The sequence below is a fragment of the Cyclopterus lumpus genome, chromosome 4 (genome assembly GCF_009769545.1).
Source record: "Cyclopterus lumpus isolate fCycLum1 chromosome 4, fCycLum1.pri, whole genome shotgun sequence".
In the NCBI taxonomy this organism is placed as follows: domain Eukaryota; kingdom Metazoa; phylum Chordata; class Actinopteri; order Perciformes; family Cyclopteridae; genus Cyclopterus; species Cyclopterus lumpus.
The window spans coordinates 20,351,338-20,364,946 of NC_046969.1; the positions used below are offsets into that span (position 1 = coordinate 20,351,338).

A 13,609-nucleotide genomic window follows, 5' to 3' on the forward strand; every position below is an offset into this window, starting at 1 on the left:
CAGGGTTGTATCATGGCCTCAGTGTTTTGTCTCATGCCTGCCGTGCGGTCATTTGTTGGAACATAGTGTGTGTGTGTGTGTGTGTGTGTGCGCGTGTGTGCGCGTGTGCGCGCGCGTGCGAGAGTCGTCCGTTCAGTGCAGCCCCTCAGGCAGAGATGAAGTGTGTGTGTGTGTGTGTGTGTGTGTGTGTGTGGATTAATGCGGTGCTCTCAGCCTCTTACTCTGCTCCCAGCTCATCTGTCTGATTCAGGCTGACACACTGTGTTCTCTTCAGCAACATTACAGTCAGACTGCTTGAGAAAGGGGGAAGGGAGGGGTTAGGGAAAGGGAAGGAGAGTGGAAAAAATTGAAGGGAGAGAATAGAAGTAATAATGGAAGTGAAGAGAGAGAGAGAGAGAGAAAAAGAGTGAGCATAACAGACCGAGATGAAAGAGAAATATGTTGGAGAGAGATGGGGCACAAGGGCATTGGCAGAGACGGCAGAAAAGAGTAAAACGAAAAACAGAACGAGGACATTGGAAGAGAGAGGGTGAAAGGAAAGGGAGAAGAAACAGCAAAGACAAGAAGGGTGCACTTTTGTATACGAGTATGATGCCGTAAAGGAGATGGAGGAGGGCTTGACGGAGACGACGAAGAGAACAGCCAAGAATGGGAGAAAGAGAGGTGTAAATGAGGCTGATGTAAGATAACAGGAAGGAGGAGGCTCAGAGTGTGAACTAGGGATTGCTCCTTGCTAAGCTAAACGTGGCTCTGCCATGCGATAGTGGGAGTTGGCCAGGGGATTTAAGCAGGGCCAGATGTAGGGATGGGTTGAGTCTGTTTTAAGAGTCTTAAACCTGTCTGAACTGTCTGGAGCCAGAGAAGCAAACAGGACAGCGAAGTTCATAAAGATGGACTGGTGCTATGTGTTTATGATATAAACCGCCTCCAATTCAAGGTCAGTTCTCTGCAGTCGTTCCTCTGGCTCTCACTCTGACGAAACTGTCTGCAAGAGAAGCTGCAGCGGGGCTGAATGTCGTCCGTGACTGATTTAGTCGTCACCCGCTGACAGGATATACAATGGAGGAGTCAGAGCCTGCTAACCTCACCTCTGATGTGGGTTAGCGCAGCATGCTAATAAATGTTTTAACATCAGTGGTATGTGTGTGTGTGCGTGTGTGTGTGTGTGTGTGTGGGCGGGCAGATGAAAGAGACAAGCTCACCCGAGAGACACTGATGAACAATGCTTTTGTTAAGGTTTTTACACACATCCACACCCACACAGTCACATCCACAAATAATGCATGCATGAGTAAACACAAGCTGCCTGCACACATGTAAGCAGCACACGCACACACACACACACACACACACACACACACACACACACACACACACACACACACACACACACACACACACGTATTGAATGAATATAAACATGATGTGAAGCCACACACACACACACAGAGACACACACACACACACACACACACACACACACACACACGCACACACACACACACAAATGTCCCATTTAGATAAATCACCTTGGATTAGACCTACTTCCTGAAGCTCATTTTAAAGTCTGGAGGGAGGGGGGGAGAAAAGAGGGAGAGAGGAGAGAGAGATGGGAGAGAGGGAGTGAGAGGAGCTAGAGAGAGAGAGAGAGAGGAGTGAGGGAGAGAGAGAGAGAGAGAGAGAGGAGAGAGAGGAGAGAGAGGAGAGAGAGGAGAGAGAGTAGTGAGAGTAGTGAGAGAGGAGAGGGGGAGAGAGAGAGAGGAAGAGAGAGAGATGTTTGTCTTCGGCCTTGCCCCGGTGATGACCGGGATGTGTGTATGTTATTAGCTGCAGATGGACTTTAGATATGTTCTGAAGATTGGAACGTTGTTGTGCGATAAACAAGACTAACACGGCAGCCTCGTTTATCTAAAGTACTCGCCTGCTGAACTGACATAACGAGCCTAAAAGCAGGCAAACAATGAAGAGATGCAATACGCAGGAAGTGAGATTAAAACTCCGCTGCACATCTCTCGATGTCCATGCATGTGTTCTTTTTTGTAAATATTCGAGACAAAGTTTACTTTAGAAATCAAAAACAATTTATTCCCCTCAATTACACATTTGCTGTTGTCGTAGATAAAGGTGCGCCTATCTGTCAAAGTTTTTAAAAAACAGCCTTTTAGGTTTTTCAATAAACAGTTTTACACGTGACACGTTTTGTGGTTTTAACACAACAACGTGCTGATGCCTGCAGACCTTTTTTATACAGTACGTGTCTTTTTTGTGGAAGAATTCAAGTGATAACAGGGACTCGACCCAATTTTACCAAAATTAATTTAGCATAATATCAATCTGACGATATTTAAAGAGATTGAATATTATATATATGGTGATATTCACAATATGCAATTGCCACCTAACTAACACAGTTAAGTAAACAATGTATTTGTGGTCGTGTGTGTTTAAGCCTCAGACGGACCAAACAAAAATCAAACAAACTAAATGTTTATTAAGTTATATCTGTAGTTGGATTATGGGAAGAGGCATTGACTTCATCAGCAAAGGATGGTTGTCGTATGAGGACATGGCCGATGTGAACGAGTATTGAGAATATTGAATGTTTAATCGTTAATAGGGTTTCTTCTATTAGTAGAACTGAAGAATGGGGCCCGATGATGATTAAACAGGTCCATTTGATTGTTTGAGAAGTTGTGTCTGTTTTTCCAATTAGGAAGGACGGTTTCCTTAATGATCGCCGAGGTGCTCACAGTTAACATAATGAATCCGTAGTTCACAGAGTTAAGATGTGGAAATACGCCGCCTCGAGCGACCTCGCTTTGACCTGAATACGGCTGAATGTCCGAGTCGCTGTAATTTATTTCTTTATTATTTACAACCACCGAAAGCAACATGCTAAGAAACCGTGTTCGATACTACGGACAGCGTCGAACCTACAACGTTAAAACTAAAACATGATTCCACAATCATTCTACGTTGGACAAGACTCGACCAATCAGATTCGACTTTGTAAATAGTAGGGAACACCCCTAGTATACATACATATTATTACTTATTTTACATTTATATCGCAGCATTCTTCACATTTCTGTTGGAAAAAAGTAGCCCGCACGCACGCACGCACGCACGCACGCACGCACGCACGCACGCACACACACACACGTACGTACTCTAACTGTATACACACATCTCTATCCCTGCTCTCTGGGTGGGCAGTGCTGTGTGTTCTTGGTTAGCGACGTTAGCTAGTTGGCTTACTGCCCCTCTGCCAGGCTTAGCACGCACGCACGCACGCACACACACTAACACACACACACACACACACACACACACACCACATGCGCCTTGCAATCTGCTACACACACATACAACCCACATAGACAAGAGATCTAACACAGAGGGCTAAATGAGAACGCAGTGGCACAACAGAGGGATTATATAAGACAGAGCGGCGGGCATGGGGGGCTGTAATGGGAGGTTGGGGGGGGGGGGGGGCATGCAGTTAAGAGAGGACAAACCTATTAAAAAAAAAACTGACTGCAACAGATAAAACTCATATTGTACCGCACACAGTGCTGTTATTACTACGCTGCAGTCCACAGTCATCGTGCAGCTGTAGAGCAGTCACCTGTTACGACCACACAAGTCTGAATGACACAGACGCGATAACCTGTTATACTGTCCTTCTTTTCATATTTAGGTCTATGGATTATACTTGAACATGCTTTTGAAGTGTTCACCTTCAATGTGAATGCTAAACGGCAGTCGTAGTCTAACTGTTATTAATGCGCACGCTGTAAGATTAATTTGTCAGTCGTGAGTTGTGTAACTATTACTGCTATATTTTACATTCACTCTTCCACAGACAAGGCACAGTTGTCGTCGTCGTCGTCGTTGTTGTTGTTGTTGTTGTAGTACACTGCCATCCAGACGAGACTCATATAGCATTGTCACACGAGTGCTGTGCAGACTGCACAGAGAGTTCGACTGTCTCGCTCTACATCCACGAGACAACTGCCCCGACCTTTCAGTCACTTTGTCATCTTTCTGTCTCGTCAGAGGAAATCCTGGCTGGATGCATTAATTGTGAAGCAGATTTGATTGCACAGTTAAGAGTACATTTCTTCTTGCTGCTGCAAGAAGAAATGTTAGCTGCAAGAAGAAATGTACTGTGTGATGTTGAAACTGACTTTAGTAGCTTGTGTGCCTTTTGCTTCTTTTCACCTGCTGGTGATTAAAGTCCTGAGATCGCGACGCTGATTTCTTTGTGAACGACTCGGCTTTAAATGGGACACGTGCTCATTTTCAGGTTTCTACTCCAACGTGTCTGTGTGATTTATTTGTGAAAATGTTCTTCATGCCGTCTGTCTAAATATACCTGTATTCAACTCTATTTGAACGCCTGCCACTTTAAAACAGTATCCCGAAAAAAGCCCAGTCTGCTAGGATTGAGCCAAACTGAGTTCTCAATCCGTTAGCTATATTCTTATGAGCCTGCATGTGACATAAGGAAGGGGAGCCAAATCTGAAAAGCTTGTTAAATCATTCTGATCTATTCAGGCCATAAAAAAACTTAGTGTGTTGGCAGGAACTCCAAGTACTAAATGTATGTGAGTTTTTCATGATTTGTCCCATTGAAGTCCCGACAAATGAACGTCTTACTACAACGTTTTGGGCTGTCCTCATGCTGAGACTCTATCTGACCTCACGGCAGGGAAGCGAGCGAGGAGGAAATGAACCTGCAGGGACCAATAAACTATTACAATTTGATTTTGTTATCAGCAATTATACTGCAGCTCTCTAGTGGCAGTACAATGAGCATTAGTGCATAACGTAGCCGCTTTTACTTTTGAGTATGACATCATTTGTTTAAAAATACAATCTTTTATTTCCTTATCAATTGAATTGTGTGTTTTTATAAGGGAAGATAACAATATAAATAAAGTAAAAGGATAACATTTAAAATGTTTGATGGTTTACAGACCAGTGGTTGAAATAATTTTTGGGACGGCGTTATATTTGCTCCCTTTTTGTTTCCTTTGTGCTGATCCGATCTGTGCCACCACTATTATTTATACATCCTATGTTCACATCTTGGAAAAGTAGAATGTACTTAAAGTATCAAGCGCTCATTAAGCGGGGGGACCCCTATGACCGTTATATTCTATCTTTTTTTTAATTACTTGTTTAACAAGCTTTTTATTGGTGGAGGTGAAGTTTATCTACTTTAATTGCTGTTGTATGGTATTCTTATAACTCCTTATGATTTAGTTGTTTTTCACATTAATGTCAGCCACTTCATTTTAGTCCAGAGTGGAGAGCTCTTCCTGGGGAAAGCTGCTGAAGTGAGCTATTTAGTTACTTGCAAGGTTGTATTCAAATAGTAGGGCCATGGTTGTTGCACTCAGCTGTTGGTGTAGTGCGGAAAAAAAGGGAGATACTAAATAAAAAGAGGATGTTAGAGAGGAGAGAGTGGAAAAAGAGAGTGATGGCAGAGAGGCGGAGAGGTTCATGGAGGGGGGGGAGAATTAATAAGGAGAGACAGACAGGAATTAAGTTAACAAGATGGGGAGGGCTGAGGTGAGGTGTAATGATGGAGAGGTGACGAGAGAGGCTGATGGGAGATGGAGGGAGAACAAAGAGGTATGTCATGTTGAGAGGGGCTGGAGGAGAGGCAGACATGGAAAAACAAAGAGCTCGCTATAAAGTATGTTTGTGTGTGCGTGTGCTGTAAAGCGCGCATGTGTGTGTGTGTGTGTGTGTGTGTGTGTGTGTTGTCAGTGCATTACGTATTTGTGCATTTTGACATGTGAAAGAGATACAATGTGAGTATGTGTGCGTCGGTCTGTCCACGAGAGAAATGTGAAGAAAGAAGAGTAAAATACACAGCGGAGATATGAGCTCAACAGGGTGAGAGAGAGGAGAAAAGATATAGATATAGCACTCGACAAGGACGAGAGACACAAATGTACAAAGTGAATGAGGAAAGGGAGAGCTAGAGAGAGAGAGAGAGAGATGAAAATGATACAGAAGGACATCACAAAGGGACTTCCTGCTCCACGTCAGTCTGTTTAAAGACTATTGCTGCGACCCGTATGAACATGTTCTGATCCCTTCTGATATCTAAAGCCTCGACTGACACAGCAACTTTTTCTGTTACAAAAAAATCATTTGTTGTATGTATTTGCTCGCTGTTGCATTGTGAAAGGTGTGGTTAAGTTTTTAAAATGAAGCAGTTTAAAGCATATAAAAGAGCAAAAAAACATTCACAAAAGGTCTGAGAAGAGTGAATTTGTGTGTAAATGAACGCTCCTGACCACCTTATATTCTCTTGTATTGGTTTATTTACTCCAATTAAGTTACATTTAATGTGGCTTTATTGGCATTGAAGTTTCAGAAAAAACAATGGTGCCAAAGCATCAAAATAGAAAAGTATACGATAATATGAATATAATTATACCCATTTTGAAGAGTTCATCACAACTTCGTTTTATGCGTGTTATTGGAAACAAATGCATATTAAATACTTAATAAATGAGGCCAAATAAATGCATTAAGATTTTACATCAAGCAGTTTACATCAATTCCTCTCATCAGTAAAAATACTTCACTGCTTGGAATTTGTTAGAAACTTTGTTTTTCACAAGGTAAAGAGTACAATAAATGTGTAAAGAATCAAGCTCTATACCCAAATAAAACTCAAATACCAAGAAATCAACACACCCTCTCAAAATGTTCAAAAACTGAATCAGCAGAATATGTCATAACATGTCATATTAAGTCATAGCCTTGGGGGGAACCAGCGAAACAACACATACAACTCCACTGAACTCCGTCAGGATCTGTCCGCTCTTTTTGTCTTTCATAGTTCTCACTGCTGTTACTAACTAATGTTTTGAGTCTGGCACTGATTTGTTAATCTTTCTTTATCGCGGGTAGAGAGAGACAAAGAGCAAGTGGGTAAAATGAGACGGGAAATAAAAAGATAGACTGAAACGGAGAGCAAAAGAACATCGGACAGCTAGAGAAAGAAGGAGGGGAATAACTAGAGAGAGAAGGAGGGGAATAACTAGAGAAAGAAGGAGGGGAATAACTAGAGAGAGAATGAGGGGAATAACTAGAATGAGGGGAATAACTAGAGAGAGAATGAGGGGAATAACTAGAGAGAGAATGAGGGGAATAACTAGAGAGAGAATGAGGGGAATAACTAGAGAGAGAATGAGGGGAATAACTAGAGAGAGAATGAGGGGAATAACTAGAGAAAGAAGGAGGGGAATAACTAGAGAGAGAAGGAGGGGAATAACTAGAGAGAGAAGGAGGGGAATAACTAGAGAGAGAATGAGGGGAATAACTAGAGAGAGAAGGAGGGGAATAACTAGAGAGATAATGAGGGGAATAACTAGAGAGAGAATGAGGGGAATAACTAGAGAAAGAATGAGGGGAATAACTAGAGAATGAATGAGGGGAATAACTAGAGAGAGAAGGAGGGGAATAACTAGAGAGAGAATGAGGGGAATAACTAGAGAGAGAATGAGGGGAATAACTAGAATGAGGGGAATAACTAGAGAGAGAAGAAGGGGAATAACTAGAGAAAGAAGGAGGGGAATAACTAGAGAGAGAAGAAGGGGAATAACTAGAGAGAGAATGAGGGGAATAACTAGAGAGAGAATGAGGGGAATAACTAGAGAGATAATGAGGGGAATAACTAGAGAGAGAAGGAGGGGAATAACTAGAGAAAGAAGGAGGGGAATAACTAGAGAGAGAATGAGGGGAATAACTAGAGAAAGAAGGAGGGGAATAACTAGAGAGAGAAGAAGGGGAATAACTAGAGAGAGAATGAGGGGAATAACTAGAGAGATAATGAGGGGAATAACTAGAGAGAGAAGGAGGGGAATAACTAGAGAAAGAAGGAGGGGAATAACTAGAGAGAGAAGAAGGAGAATAACTAGAGAGAGAATGAGGGGAATAACTAGAGAAAGAAGGAGGGGAATAACTAGAGAGAGAAGGAGGGGAATAACTAGAGAGAGAATGAGGGGAATAACTAGAGAAAGAAGGAGGGGAATAACTAGAGGGAGAAGGAGCGGTGGTAGAAAAGACGGCCTGACAGCCTCTGAGAGACTGAGATAGGAGTCTGAGGGACGGACTGAATGAGGTGAGAAATAAATGGAGAGGAAGAAGAGAGAGAGAGAGAGAGAAAATGAGAGAGAGAGAGAGGTTTGTCTCTCATCAGTCAGAGCGTTGCTCATCCGGCGGCCGCCTTTGTCACCATGACGGATCCTCGCTGTCTGCACGCCGCTCGCCACCAACACCATTACAGCACATTACTGATGTACACACACACGGAAACGCACACAGAGCAGAGACAACAACACATTTAACAGGCACACGCGTACCTGCAGAGGTGGTAGCACAAGGTATTTAGCACACACACGCACGCACACACACACACACACACACACACACACACACACAGAGACAGGTGTGTTGGTGTCAACACAAAACACACACACACTCAGATAGGAGATATATGACATACTTGGCATTGATATGTTATCTGGTAAGATTCTGGATTTGTTATCTAATTATTATTGAAAATGTTTATTCTAATCTAGTCTACCAATTATTTTCTCAATTTATGTATTTTTATTTTAACCTTTTTTATAACATTTCAGAAAGTAATCCCTATCGCTATTTTCTAAAGCCCACCGTGACTTATTTGTTTTGTGTGTTGTGTCTGACCAACAGTTCAGAATTTAAATATATAGACAACTGAGAAAACCAGCAAATATTCACATTTGAGTCGAGGGAAGAGGCGTTGCTGCTGTCTGGACCTTCGCTCATGAAGGTGTTGTTGACAGCAGATCCTTCAATATTTTGTCTCAATAAGATTCTGACTGGGTATTATTGGTTACGATGCTGAAGACTCGTGGCTGTAAAGAGATCCGGTTCCATTCTTTCAGGAATGTGGCCAATCTGTGCAGACTGATTGTACACCTGGAGGAAGGTGCTCACGTTATGAGCCGGACCACCACCCGATGTGGAGGGGCTTGTGCTAATATACACACACACGCATGCACACACACGTGCACACACACACACACACACACACACACACACACACACACACACACACACACACACACACACACACATGCACACACACACATTTAGACAGTATCATTATTATGATGGGCACCAGACATGCTGTAGGTCTTAATAGGCACACAAACACACGCGGGAACTACAACAATCAGCGCACACACACACACACACACACACACACACACATAAAGTCATGCTCATTTGGCTGCCTTGCGAAGACAAAAACCTGCTGAGACAGTGATTGCACATAACTCACAAAGAGACATAAATGCCTCATTATCTATACACAGACACACACACACTTGTTTTCACGACATGCACACACACACACACACACACACACACACACTCACCCACTCACCCACTTTCTCTCTCTCCTGTCTTTTCCTTTTCTTTTCTTGCTTTCATTAAAACCACACTGACAAACAGCAGCATATGCAGCTACACTGAGCAACAGAAGTTCAACGAGAGATATTGTGTGTGTAAGGCTGTATGTTGATGTGGGCTGTGGATAACATGCTAACGAAGCTCTGTCATCTGTGTCTCCACAGTACTACGAGATGTCCTACGGTCTCAACATCGAGATGCACAAACAGGTGAGTTTGACTGTTTCTCACTCTCCGCTCACCGCTGGTGTTCTTGGTTGGAAGTTGCTCTTGTTGAGTAGGCGGGAGGAGGTGAATGTGTTACTTTACACACATAAACAGTGTTACCAGTGTGTCATTTCGTGTGGGTGGCTTTTTACTGTATTTTCTAGATAATTTCCTCATTTATATTTTTGTATTTTCACTAAGCGACCTCCAGATATGTCAATGAAATGTACCATCAACACAGAAACTACAAACTATAATTTCAACATTTGTTTCCTAAAGAATTACAACAAAAGAATAGCAAAAGACAATAGAATCCATATATGAATATATATGAACAATAAAATAACAATTAGTAAGTGTAAAATAAATAATACTGACACAATTGCAAAATATAACAGAAAGAACACTGCTACAAGTACTTTGTACTTACAGAAAGAAAGGGGGCAAAATAATTAATATTTTTTGTTCTGGAAGGATCTGTTTTTTCATTTCATTTAATTTGGTAGACTGATAATAAATCAGTAAGAACAACAAGTGGCTTCAACACTGAGCTATGGATGGCTGATTTTAATAGTTTTAGTCAGGGGTCACTGCACAACGCTGTAGTTTATCTCGCCGTGCCTCCGTATGGAATATAAACTCAAGAACTGTTGCATGAAACCAGCAGACTGTGTTTCCTGCACAATTATGATATCCCTACTGACTCCATGTTTATTTGTGTGTACCGTCTCTTCCTCGGCTATTATCAAGCAAAACATGCGATGGCTGCTGATGTGAGAATTAGGGAATAATAATGCCATTAAGATGGCTGGTACAGGCGGTAACCATAGCAATACCGACTGTATGTTTTACACAACTGATGGCGACAGACTCTGGATTAACTGACAGGAGATGTTGACAGGGTTTAGCTATTATCGACAGCCTGGGACAGATAAGACTGGTGTGTGAAATCACTCGCCGGTTCTTCGAAACATTGTAAAAAACAAAAAAAACGCTGAAAGGCGAAAACAAAACAAGGTCAGTGTAGATTGTATATTGTTTCCGTTTATCCTCTCTGAGATGGGGTATTCTTGGAAGAAGACACGTCTCTGGTGAGCAGTGTGGGCTCTCAGGAGTCGGCGACTGCTTGTCCATCCCCACTTGCTGCTAATTTGCTGTCTGGGTCACACTGCAGGAAAGGGGGGCGGTCACATTGCAGACAGGCAGATACATGTCCAGAATGGACAAAAAAAAAAGAGCAGACTTGAGATCTGCTCTGCTGTGTTCACAGACCTCCATACAGATAGGCAGAATCATTATCCAGTTGAATGGCATCTTCCTTTAAGGTGACTGCCTGTGTCTCCCTCTCTCTTAATCCGTCTACCTGCGCTGGACATTAAGTGTCATGGAAGACGAGAGGGGATGGATTTCTCCCGCCATGCCCGGCATGACGCATTTAGAAAGCACAACATTGTTGGAAATATTTTCTAAAAAAACGCCCTCAAATGAAAGCCTTTGCATTCTGCACTTCAACTTCTAATCATGGTGTAATTTCACGATCAAGGTAATTATAGCACAAAGACATTAAACGGTGGGTTTCTGTCCAAATACTTGCAGCGCAGTGTGCTGGCTGATGTGACATTCAATGGTTTACGTTGGGAATGATTCCGGATGAGTTTAAGAGCCAATCGGGGCGTATTTTGAATGATCAGCATGAGCTGTGTTTAATCCTAATCCATATCCGGTGTTTATGGTATGTTGTGTTCAGGTGAAGCCGTGTTTTCAGGAACATATACATATATATAAAAGCAGACAGCAATGACACCATGCATTTCTTTATTATTTCATAGTAAAATGTTGCATGTGTGCCTTTCTTGTCTCTAAGGTTGCTGCTATTGGTCCGAAAGCTGGTTTTGTACCTCCATATTTAATTTGTGATAAAATAAGAGAGATCCAATCCCAAAACGTTTGCTGTAACAGAAACAAACGTGCACATTGAAACCACAGAAAACACTATAGGACACTTTGAGTTCCATTGGTTACTGTATAAATCTGCTCGGATCCTATTTCATGACAGCTTTAAGCTGATAAGAGAAGGATGGGTCGTTGCCGTCATACAAGTATTAGCGAACGATTATGATTGTAATATTTGAGGCACCATCTGTATAGGTGAGAGCACTCACTGTGTACCAGAGAACATCTGCTGGTCTGCTACACTTTGCATGATTGAAGATGAATACTAAACATTATATCCGGAACAGATTATGTAACATAGCTTTGAGGTAATATTTAATTAAAAAAAGAAAAAGATATGCATATCTCTGTGTCAGGGACATGTCAGCATAACCCTTTATAGCTCCAGATTGCCTTTGTGTTCTGCTTCAAGCTGAACTTAAAATGTTGTGTTTGAAACGGGAATTGTTTGAAGGTTTCTCCTTTGCTCCTAAATATTTATTCCGCATTCTTCTAAAAACAAAGTTCAGCCCTGGTCTCGTGGAGCAAAGACGTGAACCTCGTTTAAAAGCAGGAAACCTCAGCGGGATTTTATGGTGTAATAGATGCGCTGGTGAAAAAGAAGGAACAAAAAGACGTGCACAATAAAAGTGGCTGATGGATGTGGTAAAAAAAAAAAGGAAAGAAAGACAGGCGGACAAAACGAGAGAGAGGGAGAGAATAAAAAGACCAAATATTGTATTGTAAAACTACTTTGAAAGTATCGTCATTCCCTTTAGTTGAACTACAGATACACTCAGGATTAATATATTTATTTTACTGTATTGCAGCTGCATTTTGTAAAAAATAGTGATGTCGGTTGACAATTACCATAAAGGCACACAAGGGAAATTTAATATTTAGATAATACTACTTTAAAACAACCTGACACACTAATTCAGTAAAGGCAATTTTTCTTCTCCGAAAAAAAATAATTGGGACTTTCAGATAGTAAAATAATTACCATTTTGATCACAATGACCACAATTCTAATATGCTACTAAAGTAGTATCTTTTTTTTAAACTTTCGTTGACCTTAAACATCAAATCAAAATGCAGAGAAAGTTGTACTTAAGTCAAGAGAAGAGAAAGTATTACCCTACAGTGTGGACATAGGAAGGGAAAAGAGAGGGAGAGAGAGAAGTGAGAAGAGAGAGAGAGAGATGGCTGGCAACAAAGCCGGGCAGAACTGGACTCGGCTCCAAAAAGGAGAAATGGACTGGGGTGCTGGCTGCACCTCTGAGAGATGGACAGAGGAGGAGGAGGAGGAGGAAGAAGAGGAAGAGGGGGATAGGTTAGGAAGATGACAGAGGGAGGCCAAGAAGGGAAGAGTGTGGAAAATACGAGACGGAGGAGCGAGGGAGAAGAAAGGGAAGGCGGTTTGGATGACAGAAGGAGACCAAAGAGAGTCAGGTGAATGAGAGAAAAAAAATAGAGAGAAATACAGTAAATGAAGATGGAGAGGCCCGGTGTCAGGAAGCAGAGAAAAAGGTTGTGAGAAGAGTGAGAAAGAGGGATATGAGAGCGAGAGGAAAAAGCAGAGGGGAGAACAAGACCATGATGTGAAAAAAAAGAAGTGATTCAGAGAGAAAAATAAGAGAGCTGGTAAAAAGGTTTAACAGGAGGAGAGCCGGCGGAGGCCGATGGTAAAAGAGAACGCACAGTATCACAGATCGTTGCAGTAGCGGAAATTGACAGAAAGAAAAGAAAAAATCAGGTAGAAAGAGAGCGTGATAGAATATAAAATGAAGGAACTCAAAAAGAGACACTGATTGAAAAAATAGATAGCACGAGGAGTGTCAGAGAAAAAGGGAGAGGGCGAGCATAAAGCACAAAAGGAGAGGTTGTTATGAAGGGAGAGAGGTTGGAAGTGAGTGGGGTGGTTAAAAAAAAAAAAAAGAAGAAATAAGTGTACGATAATTAAAGAAAATTAGGACTTTGAA

The 13,609-nt window shown here is 41.9% G+C and overlaps 1 protein-coding gene across 3 annotated transcripts in view; it reads left to right on the plus strand.

Annotated features, from left to right (window-relative positions):
• The window catches only part of tle2b (TLE family member 2, transcriptional corepressor b), a 69,545-nt gene that overhangs the window by 17,810 nt on the left and 38,126 nt on the right, over window positions 1–13,609 (plus strand). For all 3 annotated transcript variants that reach the window (XM_034530263.1, XM_034530265.1, XM_034530264.1), the window contains one exon: window positions 9,654–9,698. In XM_034530263.1, coding sequence (XP_034386154.1) covers window positions 9,654–9,698 — 45 coding nt within the window. The remainder of the gene's footprint in view (window positions 1–9,653; window positions 9,699–13,609) is intronic.